A 17,418-nucleotide genomic window follows, 5' to 3' on the forward strand; every position below is an offset into this window, starting at 1 on the left:
AACTGCAGTGCCCTGAGCCCCAGCTCTGACATAAGCTTGTTGTGTAACATGGGAAAGTCATCTAAATTCTCTGAGCCTCTGTTTCCTCTGCTTTCAAACATAGGCCATTATCATTGTTCTATCTCCTTTACCAAATGGAGTGAGGACCCAGTGAGAGCAGTGTATATGGAACCTGTTAGAACACTTGTAAAGGAAGTTTTTTTTTTTTTTAGTAACAATGTCTTTCCATCTGAAAGGGGGAAACTGAGGCCAAGAGTTAGTTGCTGCCTCCAGTAAGGACTTATCTCATCGCTACCCTACACATTCTTGAAGGGTCTTGAATATCTGTTGCATTTTGTGGCAAGTATCTCTCTCCTCTAGATCCAGGCCCAGGTCCATCATCTCTTATACTTCCAGAGCTACCTGGCATTAATTACTGGTTCTCAAATGTCATCCTATCAATGAACACCAAAAAAAAAAAAAAAAAGTACCATAAAAGGCCAGACCTCACTTTTCCTCTCTAGGCAACACTTTATTCATTTGTGCAATGAAAATAATTCTTGCCCTTCTTATCTTCCCTCATCTGTGAGGATCAAAAGAAATATAGGCATGATCAGGCTTCAGAAAGTAAAATGTCATAGCCATGCAATATTTTAATCCTTCTGACAATGACACAGATTTCCTAATCCTCCTGACAGTGACACAGATTTCCTCATATTGTGGACAGTAGCCACATGGATGCTCCAGAAGCTACTTTCCATGTGAACTAGGTGGTCTGAATTTAGGCAGCAGTCCTCCTTTTTGACCTAACTTATACTTTTTTTTTGCAGCTGAGTGTATGGAGAGGTGCCCAAGTGCAGAACCCTGAGGAAGGGCAAAGACAGTTCCAGAAAACAAGTAGTCACAAATAATCCATCAGGAAGGTGGATGAGTTCTGACTCATTTGTCTCCTGAGAAAGCCCTAAAAGCATTTCCAGGAGACCCCCTCCAACTACATTGACAGCAGATTTCTCTCTGATAGCTTGAGTGCTTTCCTAAATACCCTCAGATGTCTTAGATGAGAATATGATTAACTTACCTGTTATGTTTAACTGTGTGTTAGTTTGCAAGAGCTAGTGAACCTGCTTTGTCAGAGCTAAGGTTAACATTATGGTCCATCTAGTTCAGCCTCTCATTATACTTATGTAGAAACTGAGGGGGAAGGCTCACATAGACAGTAGTGGCAGAGCTGAACTCCTACACGGCACTCTTCTTATATTCCACCTTGCCCTAAGTGATGGATGGCAGAGCCAAGTCTCAAAGATAAGTGACTGAACCAAAGTCAAACCAAGAGATAAAATTGAATTCCTGTGCAAATATCAGCAAGTGCTTTATATGGATGGCTTTTTGGCATAGGAGTATGTGTGGTATTCCCAGTCTTTCCTACATGCCACCCCTGTGGGTCTTCCCTGCCAGTACCTGCAGCTCCAAAATGCCAAAATGTTCTGTAAGTCAGGGTAATTTGACATTGGGCCAGGACTTTATCTTGAGCAAAGGCAATAGCCACTGCCTAGCCATTTATCTCATTTGATCCTCACCACAGTCCCTAGAACAGAGGCAGGGCCCAAGCAACTTTTGCTTTCTATTATGCAGCAGGAGTTCCAAGAAGGGGGAGGTATTAGCCAGCTAAAGGACTTAGAACCCAGTGTTTCTGCTGACCAATTACCCCACCCTCCTGCCCCTTTTCCTTACTCTTACATGACCTAGCTTTATCACTTAGAATAGTAGAAAATAATCTTAGAACGTTATAGATGAAACATGTCTTCATCAACCTGTAGTCTAACTCCCTCTTTTTTTTTTTTTTTCAGTTTTTGTCCGGGGCTGGGTTTGAACCCACCACCTATGGCATATGGGGCCAGCACCCTACCCTTTTGAGCCACAGGCGCCGCCCCCAACTCCCTCATTTTACAAATTGAATGTCTCAGACTGAGAGTATAAAACAATGAATGAACTTCTCCTTTCTCTTGAGTTTCTTAAGATACTCCATCACAGGAATTTGCCTCCTTTTCTTCTCCCTGGGTCAGATTCAGGAATACAAGCCTGGGGTGGGAGAAAAGGAGTACACACAGCTTCAGGTTCAGAAAAGCCATTCTTTAGACCCTCTAGGTCCCATTATTGGTGAAGACAGGCATATGTGTCTGGCATGTAGCCCCTGGACAATCTGTTAGAAATGAAATAGTGACAACATGCAGGACAGCCTCATTTTGGGCCAATTCTTGAGGTCTAAGTCTCAGTTCCAAGAGGGATTTTTAATTTCTGAACCTTGGCATGGCCTCATAGAAGATAAGAGATAGCTAGATACAATAGTGTCTAGTAGTATTAGTAGTAATTAAAGGTTATTAAAATCAGTTAATGGGGTCCTATGTGTTATATAATGGTATTTAGTCCTGATTGCCATTATAGAAATTAAGATAAGTGGGTCTGGTTTTATCTCATAGTTGAGTATGAATCTCCTAGACGAGAACCTGGAGTACTTGAGATTTTATTCCTGGCTTCTGCCTAGCTACCTCAAAGTAGCCTGGGCAAAGTTCAAAGGGACTCCAATAAAGACATGTTCTTGGATGACATTATCCTCTCCCCAAACCAATCAATCAACCTAACAAACCCACTGCCAGCAATAAAACAAAAAATCTTTAGGGCATGAAACAGCCTTCACCCCCTCCCTCCTTTCATGTTTTCCCAGGTAAGTTGGCCTACTTGTGTGGGCTTTTGGAAAATCCTTGGGCTTGTTAAGGCCTTGATAAACAGATCAACTTTAGTCCTGTCCCTGGGATGATCTGGCTCTGCTGGCTACAAGGGGCTGGCAGTGGTGGGGAGGGTGTCCTTCCTCTGCTTGCAGCCCAGTCTGGATCACCCAGGTTAAACATAGGTTGCAAATGATTCAAATCAAAAGACCAGCTTCTGGAAAGGCAGTTTCTTTGTTTTGGAGTCATTTTTCTCAGCCCAAAGAAAGCCAAGTGGTTAGTCATTAGTACTCATGGGCTGGCTTCAGGCTGCCTAGACATGCTCCTAGTGGTTTGGTTCCCCTTAAAGGTCCCTTTGTTGACTTTTCAGGGTGCCCCAGACAAGCCAAGAGGCCCCTAGAACCATATATGTGAAATTTCTGAGATGGGTTGCATGGCCCATGTCCTATAAAGTATAAGTAACCTGATGACACTCCCATTGCTTTCCTTCATGCCAAGGTAGTTTTTAAAATTCCCACACAAAAATGGAAATTGGCTCCTTCCCCACTTCAAGAAGCTGCAACTTCCATTCCAGTACCATAGTCAACATGCAAAGCCACCCTCAATTCCTCCCTTCCCTCATCCCATACTTTACCTGGATATGAGAACACTAACATGGCTTGATCCAAGATCCTAATCCTTAAGGCTGCCAAACAGGCTCAGAAAGTAGAAGAAACAATTCCCTCTATTTCAAACTTCTTGAAGCTATGGGCTAAATCCTCTCCCACCCTTTTTTAATTGCAACACCATCACAGTTAAGTAGGGGCTCTCTTAAACACTTTGAATTCCTCTGTACAGGACTTAGAAGGGGCCTAAGTAATCATTTAGTCCACTACTCTCCCCATTAACACCCTTCCCCCCCTCCATTTTATAGATAGTAGAAATGAAGACCTGAGAAAGGAGGTGTGATTTGCTATAGGGTCTTGACTGGCCAACACAACATGACCACCTCAGGCCCTTGCTCCTCTAGGTCCTCTCCTTCCTGCTCCTGGGTCTGATGTCCATGATGATTCCTTTGTGCCGAGACTTCGCTGGCCTCATCGTCGTCTGCCTCTTCCTGGGCCTTTGTGATGGCTTCTTCATCACCATCATGGCCCCCATTGCATTTGAACTGGTGGGCCCAATGCAAGCCTCGCAAGCCATTGGCTACCTACTGGGTATGATGGCCCTACCGATGATTGCTGGGCCCCCCATTGCAGGTGAGGTTGATATTCTAGGGAGGGAATAAATCAAAGAGTCCTGTTTTCTCTGGGCACTAGGTCTCCTGAATACCTCTGCTTGAGTCCACCTTTTCTCTTTATTCTCTGTTTAAGAAGCCTTGTCAGAGTACATGATACCCCTTATTACTACTAGTGGAAGAGATTAAACACAGTATATATGCATGGATACATTTTAAGAAATGGATTTTTCATGCCTGTGTTTCTGTTTCAGTGGGGTTTTATTATAGACAGTAGAGCTCCATCCAGGAAGATGAAGAGCAAAATGGGTTTGGCCTTCTTGACCATGCTGTTGACCCAATAACTTCTCTCTCTCCACAGGCAGGTGATTATTGGCAAGGTAGTTGGGAAGAAGAGAAGAAAAAGTAAAATAAAAAATAAAACCAGAAGACCCTGGTTTTATTAAAACCTTGAGACACCCTTCTCTTCCTGCTGGCTTCTGAAATAAGCCTGTAGAAGAGATTTGTTTAAAGGTTAAGCCACTAAGGCTACCCTTCAGCAAGTAGCAGGCAAAATGTTGGCTTTCCACCTTTCAGTACTCTTAGTTTCTCCTTCCACTCTCCCAAAAGGGCATTTTTGGTACCCCTGGGAACATAAAACCAATGAAAAGAGACCATCATTTTCTTTCTATAGGATTTGTTACAAACATTGACTCATGGCTAAGCCTTTCTTAGGCTAGTTGAATGGGTTAATTCAACAAATATTCTTTGAAAATCAATTATGTACAAGGCTTTGTGAGGGTACCATGTGACAGAGCACAAGCTTTTATGTAGGCTTTTGTGCAATAGCCACATGACTATCAAGGAAGGGGCACCCTTATCAATTTCCTGATCCTTAGAGTGCCCCAGAATCCATGACTCTTTCCGTTTTGCTTAAGTCCTGTGTAATTAAAAAGCGAAGAACCTTCTTACATTTCCTGGATACGCTTTCTGGGATCTGAGGTACTATGAGATAACTCACATTTAGCTTTTGGAGGTGAACAGGGGAGGCCTTGCATCTCATGCTAAACACATCTGTAGTATTAGCATCTTGAAACAACCCAGAGGAGCCATATATATCTATAACTGAAAGGAAAACATACACATATAGACTACTCCTAGTGAAAATAGAACTTCCAAGAAAGGACACTTTTGAAAAAAATCAAATAGGAACCCAGATGACTTGTACCATGAGAACAATGTGGGAGTGGGGGTAAGAGGATGGGTAACATTACTGTGAAGAAAAACAAGACTTGGCCATCTTCTATGGAGTTCTTTTAAACTAGGTTTCTTCTTAACTCCATATAGCTAGCTAGTTGTAGTTTAATTAGCTTCTTTCATAATACACATTTACAAGTCAAGGGCCTCCAACCCCAGTACCTCAGAGAGGAACTTTCTGCCCTGGAAGTTGGGAGATCACCTGAATCAAGGCAATAGTGGCCAAGATTCTCTAGATAGGTACTGTGTTGGCCCCTAGAAGAGGCAGAAAGCATCTTTGAGCAATAGGGCAAAGCTGACCTTGACTTGTCTCTCTTGAATATTTCAGGCCTCCTCCGCAACTGTTTTGAGGACTACCATGTGGCCTTCTACTTTGCCGGTGTGCCCCCCATCATCGGGGCTATAATCCTCTTCTTCGTCCCTCTAATGCATCAAAGGATGTTCAAGAAAGAGCAGAGGGATTCCAGCAAGGATAAAATGTTGGCCTCTGATCCAGACCCCAATGGGGAGCTACTGCCAGGCTCCCTCAGCCCTGAAGAACCAATCTAATGCCTCTTTCTTGTCATTGTATGCTCTTCCCTAGCCTTTCCCCTTTATCCCACCCTGCTCAGCTTTTACATGTTTGCCACCAGCACACTTGTTTGCAAACCTGTGCACACAGCATTTCAGCCACCTGACCATCCCCTTGGAGCTAAAGCTCCAGGTGTTCCAAACTCATTAACCAAATTCTCCCCATAAATGCCTTTAAATTTGCCAGGGACCTTCTCTTCCCAGGGATCTGGGAAAGTGTGGGATCATCCCCTGACCTTTGGAAACTCTCTGTATCCTTTCTAACCTCTGGGAGAGGAGCAGAATGGGACCTTCTGCCCCAAGCTTATTAGTCACCCACTAAAATCAACTGCCAAAGGTGCTACTGTGTCCCCAGGAGCCCAGTGGGGAATACCTAAGCCTGTTTTCTGAAGAATTTATTCTGGGAGTTCATTGCCATCCATCTTTGGAAGCCACTGGTCAGGGGGAGAGAAGGGAGGCAAAATAATATAAAGACCTTTGTTTAGCCTCAGAATTTCTAAGGGCTCTGGCTTCCTAGGAACTGTGTACTGGCAGTATCCTCATCATAAAGTTGGTTAACAATCTGCTTCCCTCTTCCTTTCCTTCTTTTTTTTCCTCTACTGTCTTCTCTCCCTTCTGTTCTCCCTCTATTTCTTTTTATGACTGTCAAAAACACATGGGTGCTGGGGAAAAGGAGGGACCCATTCACAGCTTGGGCCAATCAGCCTCACCTTGGCACAGTGTAACTCTAACACTAACATAATCCCACTCATCTCAGGCTGAGCCTCATCATATTTTTTGGCTCAAGCTGACTTGAGCTGACTTGAGACAAAAGTCAGACTGGAAGAGTAGAGTATTATTTAGGGAAGGACCTTAGCTATCATGGAGTTCCATTTCCACTCACTGATTTTTACAGATTTCCCAGTCCAATGCATTAATTTAGTGGCCCTTGCAGCCCCCCATCTTTTTATCTACCTGTCAAAATGTGATGAAACCCCTTTCATCTGAGTAGACAGAAGAGGACAGGTGAAAGTAAGCTGGCATGGTGGGAGTAGGAACAGTGGTTATTGACATGGCAAAGGACCAACTTCTCCATCTCTCAGTTTTCATAAATCAATATTTCCACCTGGGTTAGGGCAGAAAAGGGACTGTTTGAGGGGAAAAAAAAAAAAAAAAAAACTATTCCTAACCTGGATCCCAAAAAGGTACAGGCAGCAGCTGTACACATAGTTGGACAACTTTGTTTCAGAAGGGGAAGCCATCTTACCCTTTACAACCCAATCTGTCTCCCATACTGGGCATCCTAGGCCACTCTGCTTGGTGGGCATTAAAGATGCCATGAAAGGTAGACTCTGGACCACCTTCATCTCTCTGAAGCATGTATCAAATTCTTCCCTATGCCCCAATTCTGGGCAACAGTCTTATTGAAGAGCATTCCCAGTGCCCTTGGCATGCAGAGGGCACTACCAGGCTGCTCACTCCATTAGGAGTTCATCCTCACTCTGCATCTTTGTGTCTTTTTGCCACTTTCTGGGCCTTTGTCTATTGTGTTCCTGTCACCCATTCTTTCATCATCTTTTTGCCAGGCATTCCTGGCTGTCACTTGGAGCCAACAATAATTTGCCTCTCCAACCCAGGGTCATCCTAGGACCAGGAGGATGAGATTGCCCTGAAAGGCTCCAAAGAAGACAACAGTCCCACCCATAAGTTTTCCGTTACAAACAGGCAGCTGGGGCATGATTGACCTCTGATGATTTGATTCAAGGCCAAAGTTCTGAGCCCCTTTTGCCGGTCCCAGTCCAGCTCATATCAATTTCCCAAAGGAAAACCCATGGGTTCTTAGCTCTGCAGGTAGAAATGGACCAAGTTACTATCCTGTCAGTTGAAACAGCAATAGAAAAGGAGAAGCTGGGTCCCAGGAGCCCTGGAACTTACAGGAGAGACCACTGAAAATACTAGTGCAACAACGCCCCTGCTCCCTGCCCTACAACCACTAAGTCAGTGGAGGGCAATTCTGCAGGGTCATCTTTGTTGCTCATGGTCAGAGAGCTCTTTAAGAACCAGGCTGCCATCTACTTCTCTCCAGATGAAGAGAAGACATTCACAGGTCCCAAATCTGCCCATTCAGGTGTCACATAACATAGCAGGGTGTCAATTTACTTCTTCCACACGTGTAGATGTCCATATGTGAGCTTTTGTGCTTTTGGAGAGAATGTTGATTGGCAAAAGCAGCACAGTATTAATATTTAGAGTAGGATGCAATCCTCTTATGCTCCACAGTTAAAACTGGAAGAATGAACAAAATTTCAGAACTTGAGATGTGCGACATTGAACTCCTCAAGGGGTTTGGAACAAAATAAACAGATCTAAAAATTTGGTTTTGGTATGTATGTTGCCTACAAGGGTGAAATAGTCTTAATCTGGTTAACAGTAGGAAGTCCGGCTTCAGAACTGAAGTCTCATTTTCAAATCAAAGCCCTGCCAGGATCTGTGCCGTCAGTACATAAATTAGAAAAGTAGCTATACAGAGATTTGGATTTAGGTAGACTCTTTGAACTTGATTTTGAAGGAAGCTCTGAAATGGAAAAATGGTTACTTTACAAATTGAGAACATGAATAATGGCTGCATTGGAGTGGAGGCACCACCATCTTGCTACAAATGTGCCATATTGAAAATTAGCAAAGATATTAGCAATAATCAAATCCCACCCTTCCTTCCTCTCTTTTATTTTATTAATGAAGAACCTGAAGGTATAGCTGGGTGACAAAGGCTGGCAGAGACAGAGCTTGGAATTGAGGGTGATGCAGAGAAAAACCTATAAGAATGACAAATTTGGGAGTAACCTTGGAGTCCCCCCTTGTCCATATTCTGCATTAAATTTAATTGGGGAAACTGAGGCCTAGAGGTAAGTAGGGACTGCTGCAGGCTCATACACAGGACAGTGACTTGCCCACTTCATTCAATAATTATGTAGCAAGGGGTGTCAGCAGAACCTGCTCTGGGCAAAAACAATGAAGTCTGACTTTTAGCATACCCCATCGTTTCACCATTACCCTCACCCACAAGCAACATACTTTTTTACTGTCTCCCAGGCAGTCTAGAGACCTTCATGCAGCTTTGACCATGGAGGTCTACTTTGATCCACTGCCCCTCCACCCCCAGCAGCCTAAGAGTTGACAAAGTCCACCTCCTTATGCCCATACTTTGGGCAGGACAGGGCAGGGTAGGGCAGGGCTGGGGCAAAGAGAAGGGAGTGATTTACTTTGGGAGAAGGTGATTTACCGCCACCCTCTTGGCTATTATCCATTCTCCCCTGACTCAGTGACACCCTGGGGCTGCAGGCTCCTTCCCACCTCCCACTGAGGCTAATTATTCTGCCCTGTTGCCAGGTCCCAGACTTTCCCATCTAAGGTCTGCTACCACCTCAGTACCTTTCTTTTCTTTTTATTGTTGGGGATTCATTGAGGGTACAATAAGCCAGGTTACAATGATTGCAATTGTTAGGTAAAGTCCCTCTTGCAATCATGTCTTGCCCCCATAAAGTGTGACACACAACAAGGCCCCACCCCCCTCCCTCCGTCCCTCTTTCTGCTTCCCCCCCATAACCTTAATTGTCATTAATTGTCCTCATATCAAAATTGAGTACATAGGATTCATGCTTCTCCATTCTTGTGACGCTTTACTAAGAATAATGTCTTCCATGTCCATCCAGGTTAATACGAAGGATGTAAAGTCTCCATTTTTTTTTAATGGCTGAATAGTATTCCATGGTATACATATACCACAGCTTGTTAATCCATTCCTGCATCGGTGGGCATTTAGGCTGTTTCCACATTTTGGTGATTGTAAATTGAGCTGCAATAAACAGTCTAGTACAAGTGTCCTTATGAGAAAAGGATGTTTTTCCTTCTGGGTAGATGCCCAGTAATGGGATTGCAGGATCAAATGGGAGGTCTAGCTTGAGTGCTTTGAGGTTTCTCCATACTTCCTTCCAAAAAGGTTGTACAAGTTTGCAGTCCCACCAGCAGTGTAAAAGTGTTCCCTTCTCTCCATATCCACACCAGCAACTGCAGTTTTGAGATTTTGTGATGTGGGCCATTCTCATTGGGGTTAGATGATATCTCAGGGTTGTTTTGATTTGCATTTCTCTAATATATAGAGATGATGAACATTTTTTCATGCGTTTGTTAGCCATTCATCTGTCTTCTTTAGAGAAGGTTCTATTCATGTCTCTTGCCCATTGATATATGGGATTGTTGGCTTTTTTCATGTTGATTAATTTGAGTTCTCTATAGATCCTAGTTATCAAGCTTTTGTCTGATTGAAAATATGCAAATATCCTTTCCCATTATGTAGGTTGTCTCTCTGCTTTGGTTATTGTCTCCTTAGCTGTACAGAACCTTTTCAGTTTAATGAAGTCCCATTTGTTTATTTTTGTTGTTGTTGCAATTGCCATGGCAGTCTTCTTCATGAAGTCTTTCCCCAGGCCAATATCTTCCAGTGTTTTTCCTATGATTTCTTTGAGGATTTTTATTGTTTCATGCCTTAAATTTAAGTTCTTTATCCATCTTGAATGAATTTTTGTGAGTGGGGAAAAGTGTGGGTCAAGTTTCAGTCTTTTACATGTAGACATCCAGTTTTCCCAACACCATTTATTGAATAGGGAGTCTTTCCCCCAAGGTATGTTCTTGTTTGGTTTATCGAAGATTAGGTGGTTGTAAGATGTTAGTTTCATATCTTGGTTTTCAATTCGATTCCAAGTGTCTATGTCTCTGTTTTTGTGCCAGTAGCATGCTGTCTTGACCACTATGGCTTTGTAGTACAGACTAAAATCTGGTATGCTGATGCCCCCAGCTTTATTTTTGTTACAAATAACTGCCTTAGCTATACGGGTTTTTTTCCAGTTCCGTATAAAACGCAGAATCATTTTTTCCAAATCTTGAAAGTACGATCTTGGTATTTTGATAGGAATGGCATTGAATAGGTAGATTGCTTTGGGAAGTATAGACATTTTAACAATGTTGATTCTTCCCCTCCATGTGCATGGTATGTTCTTCCATTTGTTAATATCCTCTGCTATTTCCTTTCTGAGGATTTCACAGTTTTCTTTATAGAGGTACTTCACCTCCTTCTTTAGGTATATTCCTAGGTATTTCATTTTCTTTGAAACTATGGAGAAGGGAGTTGTGTTCTTAATTAGCTTCTCATCTTGACTGTTATTGGTGTATACAAACGCTACTGACTTGTGGACATTGATTTTATATCCTAAAACATTACTGTGTTTTTTGATGACTTCTAGGAGTCTTGTGGTTGAGTCTTTGGGGTTCTCTAAGTACAAGATCATGTCGTCAGCAAAGAGGGAGAGTTTGACCTCCTCTGCTGCCATTTGGATTCCTTTATTTCCTTGTCTTGCCTAATTGTATTGGCTAGAACTTCCAGCACTATGTTGAATAGTAAAGGTGACAGAGGACAACCTTGTCTGGTTCCAGTTCTAAGAGGAAAAGCTTTGAGTTTTACTCCATTCAGTAAAATATTGGCTGTGTGTTTGTCATAGATAGCTTGAATCAGTTTTAGAAATGTGCCACCTATGCCTATACTCTTCAGTGTTCTAATTAGAAAAGGATGCTGGATTTTATCAAATGCTTTTTCTGCATCTATTGAGAGGATCATGTGATCTTTATTTTTGCCTCTGTGAATATGGTGGATAACATTTGTGGACTTGTGTATGTTAAACCAGCCTTGCATCCCTGGGATGAAGCCTACTTGCATGATGAATGACTTTTTTGATGATAAGCTGTAATCTATTGGCTAGGATTTTGTTGAGAATTTTTCCATCTATATTCATGAGTGAGATTGGTCTGAAATTCTCCTTTTTGTTTGGGTCTTTTCCTGGTTTTGGAATCAGGATGATGTTTGCTTCATAGAATGTGTTGGGGAAGATTCCTTCTTCCTCAATTTTTTGGAATAATTTCTGCAGTACAGGAATAAGCTCTTCCTTGAAGGTTTGATAGAATTCTGGAGTGAAGGCATCTGCACCAGGGCATTTTTTGGTTGGAAGCTTTTTTACTGTTTCTTTGATCTCAGTGCTTCAAATTGGTCTGTTCAGGAGCTCTATTTCTTCCTGGCTGAGTCTAGGGAGAGGGTGTGATTCCAAATATTGATCCATTTCCTTCACATTGTCAAATTTCTGGGCGTAGTGTTTCTGGTAGTATTCAGAGATGATCTCTTGTATCTCTGTGGGATCAGTTGTTATTTCCCCTTTATCATTTCTGATTGAGGTTACTAGAGATTTTACTTTTCTATTCCTCGTTAGTCTGGCCAATGGTTTATCTATTTTATTTATTTTTTCAAAAAACCAACTCCTTGTTTCATTGATTTTCTGAATGATTCTTTTGTTTTCAATTTCATTGATTTCTGATTTGATTTTGGAGATTTCTTTACTTCTACTGAGTTAGGCTTAGATTGTTTTTCTTTTTCCAATTCCATAAGATCTCTTGTGAGATTGTTGATGCGCTCTCTTTCTGTTTTTCGAATGTAGGCATGTAAGGCGATGAATTTTCCTCTCAAAACTGCTTTTGCAAAATCCCACAGGTTTTGGTGGCTTGTGTCTTCATTGTTGTTATGCTCAAGGAAGTTAATGATTTCCTGTTTTATTTCTTCCTGCACCCATCTGTTATTCAACAGAAAGTTGTTTAATTTCCATGCCTTTGGGTGGGGTCGAGCATTTTTTTTAGAGTTGAGTTCCACCTTTAGTGCCTTATGGTCTGAGACGATACAAGGTAAAATTTCAACTCTTTTGATTCTGTTGATATTTGTTTTGTGTCCCAGGATATGATCAATTTTGGAGAATGTTCCATGGGGTGATGAGAAGAATGTATATTCTTTATCTTTGGGATGGAGTGTTCTATATGCGTCTATCAAGCACAGTTGTTCTAGGGTCTCATTTAAATCTCTTATATCCTTGTTTAATTTCTGTTTAGAGGATCTGTCCAGCTCTGTAAGAGGAGTGTTAAGGTCCCCTGTTATTATGGTATGATCAGATATCATATTGCTCAGATTGAGTAAGGTCTGTTTCAAGAATCTGGGAGCATTTAAATTGGGTGCATAGATATTTAGAATTGAAATGTCTTCTTGTTGTATTTTTCCCTTGACCAATATAAAGTGACCATCTTTGTCTTTTTTGACTTTAGTTGCTTTAAATCCACATGTATCTCAAAATAAGTTTGCAACTCCTCTTTTCTTCTGAATTCCATTTGCCTGAAAAATTGTCTTCCAACCCTTGACTCGGAGTTTTAATTTGTCTTTTGAAGCCAGGTGTGTTTCTTGCAGACAGCAAATGGATGGCTTGTGTTTTTTAATCCCATCAACCAATGTATGTCTCTTCAGTGGGGAATTCAAGCCATTAACATTTATTGAGATAATTGATAAGTGTGGTAGTATTCTATTCATCTTCTTTTGTGAGAGTCCATTGCTTAGTTTTATCTTTTGCATCAGTGTGGCGGTTAGGTTCTGTCCTTTAATTTTTGAGTTCTTACTTTGCAGAGCAATATAGGTGTACAGTAGGGTACTTTGACACAACCTTAAACAAACCCTACCTTCTGGGGGTGCCCAGTTGGGTGGTTCCCTTGAGGTCAGCAGCTCTTTGCTAACCTGATCAGACACAGTACCCCACCTCCACCAAATAGAGAGGAAAGACAAAAATGCTATAAATCAAACCAAAACAAGCAAACAGAAAACTTTACGGGATAAAATTGGGTGAAAAACCAAATAATAGTGATAGAAACAGTAGCAAAAATGAAGTTCTAATTATTGAAAAAGGCAGCAATTGGAAATTATAATTAAATTAGAAAAATTGAGAAAGAAAAATGATCTGTCTGGGAAAGGTTGAACTTAAAAAACAAAACAACATCAACAACATCGAAATAAACAAAAAAATAAAACAAACAAGCAAACCAAAAGAAAAAAGAATACACAACCAAAAACAAAGCAGTATGTATATGTTATTGAATATTGTCTGGGCAACACGTGGTCTTCTGGGGTATGAGATGTTAATCACAGTTCTGATACGTCTGGAGGCTGCTGATTTCTCAAACCCCAGCAGGTAGACACCCTAAATCTCTCTTCAGCCCACTTGAAAGGCACTTTGAACTTGTGAACTTGCTGAGCAGAAGCTTTCCCAGGAAAGTGCTTGTCGCTGGAATCACTGCTGGAGTGGCTATCCACTTACTCAGTGTGCAAAAACTGGTCTCACTCTGCCCCTGAGGGTTAGGGCTGCAAGGCGGCTCAGACCCTGCCCTTAGGCTACTTGGTCACTGGGTTACCAGCTCCCACCCAATTCTAGCTCTGCGACCCTGAGGGCGGAGCTTGCCAGGGCAGATCGCTCACAATGGCTCCCTGTGGCCCACAGCCAAACACTATTAGCTCCGTCTGGCTCAGCGGCTCAGAATGGGGCCCTAGACAACTGCCAAAGTTCTCCGCACTCCCACTCAGGCTCTCCCCAAGGCAGTTCAACTGAGTGCCAAGTCCAAAGACACCAAAACAGTTCACAGGTAAGGCCTTTCTGCTTTGCAGTTTCGCTGCTACTGAACTTACAATTGCGGGTGGGTTTAGACGGATTGAACACACGCGACCACTTGCCGTTTTTCCACTGTTTTAGTCCTCCTCTTGGGGTCCAGAAGTCTCTCGCTGACTCCCTGTATCCTCGCAGGGGTGATGATAGGCAGATCCCACCAGCCAGAGATGCCTGAATTCCTATCTCCCCAGACTCACGGTGCCCAGATGCAAGGAAGCTGTTACTCGTCCACCATCTTGCTCTGCCTCCCCCCCAGTACCTTTCATTGCAGCCCCAAGGCTCAGTCTACGTTTGATTACTCAAGATCATTAGATTTCAAACCTGTGGAATCCCATAATTTTTATGAGCATATGCTTTTCTCCAGCACCTTTTCTTGTCTGAAAAGACAGTCAGCAGCTTCCTTCTAATTCTGCACAGTAGCAGAGTAGACCAACTGACAAAGATTACAAATCCCCAGTGTCTCACAACTGGCATCCTAGACAGGGGTGAGTGATAGAAAAAGAGCCCTTGCAGCAAGTTTGGAAATTTTAGTAAAATGATATGAAGCATTCTGCATTGACTATGGTTAAATTTAAAAAAAATGATATGAAGCAGAGAGGGCAGAGGCACAAAGAAAGGGATTAGATACTCTTGCAGAGGTTGAGGAGGGTGTGCTTGAAAGACCCTTTGATTCCTGCCTTTCAGCTCCCTTTAGTGGTCACCAGAAGCAGAGTTCCATGCCTGGTTTTCTAGTCATTTCAGCAATTTGTTCTATAGACCTGCTATGTGTCAGGCACTGGGCTAGAACCCAGGGACTTTAGGAATGAAAAGAACAGAAGTAGAGAAGACACAGAGAAGAATGCAAGGAGGAATTTATACTATCTTCAAATTATGTTTTTCTTCTCTGGCCCCCAGTGCCCTAAAGCATACTGACCTTCGCTGCAAGATCCTCTCTGGGGCCAGACAGGGACCACTGCAGCCCCCACGGGTAGCAGCAAGCATTCCGCACCCGGCTTCCATTCTTCTCCCCAAGTCCCGCCTCCCTGGGGCCAGAGTTGCCCGGAAGAGCTGCTCAGTTCAGCATTGGTTTCCTGCTGAACTCCAGCAGGATAAAATTAGCCTAAGGCTCATACTAAGAAGTGTAAGAGCCCCTGTTGAGCCAGGGAAAGGGGAGGGCAGAGCAGAGCCCGGCGCTGTCACCAGTGGGATCAGCCACTTAACTGAACCTGTCATGCTCCTCCTGACTCCAGTGGGTTCCAACCAGTGCCTGCAGGCTAGAGACCAGCGAGGCGATGGCTACTGCTACACTTTGTCAACACACCCAAATACACCTTACACTGCCCTGGCAACAACTAGGCCCTGGGATCAAGGACTGGGGGTGCTAATCCGTACCATTTTCCACCAGGCCCCCCACGCCTACCCCACATTCCGGGACAGCTCTGGGATAGAGATGGGCTGAGCAGCGCTGGGCCTGGGCTGATGCTTCTAGTCCCGCCATTGACATTGGGCCACCTTGGGCAGAAGGGTTGGGGGGTCCTGACCCCATGTGAGCCTCCATTCATTTCCCCATCTGAGAGGTGTAATAACCCAGGAGCGGCGCCACGGATAAGCATCTGACCTTGCTACTCAGATAGCAATCTGCCTGCCCAGGACAACCACTGTCGGGAAAGAAGGCGGGAGGACCCAGTCTTGGGCCCCGCCAACTGTCTGAATAGCCAGACGGATAGCAGCTTCTGTGTGTCCAGGCTCTGATCCTCCTGGATTCCCCGCCCTGCCCAGGGTCTGCAGCAGCGACCATGACCCCCTCCGCCCCACCCATTCTGCGTTTGGTCTGAGCCCTCCAGGTGATCCCTGATGGGTTGGTCCAGAACCCCTTACAACCTGTGGCTGACTCCTCTCCGCCCACCAGCCCGCTCCCCAGCATCCCAAGGGTGAGATCCAGCCGCTGCTAGCGTAAGGACCTATAGTAGGTCCAGGCTCCAGGCCCTCCAGGATGAGTAGGCTGGAGACAGAATCTGTCTCCAGGAAGCGCTCCTGCTGGGGGCAGTCATCCTCCTCCACCCTCCTCTGCAACCTCCAACCCTGGGCCGGCTCTGCGGGGTGCCTTCTTCACATGGGTCAGCCCAGCCCGGCTGTTTCTGCCAATGATTTGGCCCACTCCAGTTTCCATAAAAACTGCTCTACAACTCCTGGGGTCAACCATGCTGGCCACAGCTCCCAGCTCAGGCCAGCCCCCCACATACATGGTTACTAGTATCTCACCTAGGGAGGTGAACCCCCACCAGCTGCCTTTAGCACCATCCAGGTAAGCAAGCGGGATTTCCCAAGCTTGAGAACCCAAGTCCAAACTTGGATGGAGCCTCAGAAGGTAGGAAGGACCAGAGCGACTCCAAGAGCCGCCTTCCTCAATTCGCTCCTCTCTCTACACTCCTCCATCTTACTCTTCACCCACCTGCTCCTTCAGCACTAGCCTGATGGGGGTGGAGAGGGTGTGGCAACCCACCTGGACTCCTTCCACCACACAGTCCCTCTCATCCACCCTCCTCAAGGTGGAGCGAGGGGATGGGGGGCAGTCTGACAGATCCTTCTGCCTTAAGGCCTTGCAAAGGCAAAAGTTTCTTCCTGTCTGGGATCTTCTTGTTGTCTGCCTCTTTATTTTTCACCTTCTCCCCAACCCCATACATAAGCATAGACACTCCCTTCATCCTTTCCCCAAGCATGTCTGGACATAATGGTCTCCTCAAAATCCTTCAGAAACCCCCTTCAAAAACCTGTGAGTCAGCAAATTACTGTTCACAGGTGCTTCCATAGCCCTCATCACGCTTGACCCTCTCCCAACCCCATGAGGCAGTGGCTCTTCTGTAGGTTTTACAAATGGGGAACTGAGGTCCAGAGGGTTATTAAATGCCCAGAGGATTTTTGTTTGTTTGAGACAAGGTCTTGCTCTGTTGCCTGTGCTAGAGTGCAATGACATCATCATAGCTCACTACAGCTTCAGACTCCTGGGCTCAAGTGTTTCTTCCCTTGGCCTTCCAAGTAGCTGAGGCTACAATCCATGCCACCACACCAGACTGAGTTTTCTTTCTTTTTTTTTTGTAGATATGGGGTCTCACTCTTGCTTAGGCTGGTCCCAAACTACTGGTCTCAAGCAATCCTCTTGCCT

At 44.0% G+C, this 17,418-nt stretch overlaps 1 protein-coding gene across 1 annotated transcript in view; it reads left to right on the top strand.

Moving 5' to 3' along the window:
- Positions 1-8,080, top strand: part of SLC16A2 (solute carrier family 16 member 2) — a 146,900-nt gene extending 138,820 nt beyond the window's left edge. The window contains exons 5-6 of the mRNA XM_053580475.1: positions 3,712-3,940; positions 5,483-8,080. Of these exons, the coding sequence (XP_053436450.1) occupies positions 3,712-3,940; positions 5,483-5,703 (450 nt within the window). The 3' untranslated portion in view covers positions 5,704-8,080. The remainder of the gene's footprint in view (positions 1-3,711; positions 3,941-5,482) is intronic.
- The last annotated feature ends 9,338 nt before the right edge of the window (positions 8,081-17,418 follow it).

Source organism: Nycticebus coucang, chromosome X (assembly GCF_027406575.1).
Source record: "Nycticebus coucang isolate mNycCou1 chromosome X, mNycCou1.pri, whole genome shotgun sequence".
NCBI classification, from domain to species: domain Eukaryota; kingdom Metazoa; phylum Chordata; class Mammalia; order Primates; family Lorisidae; genus Nycticebus; species Nycticebus coucang.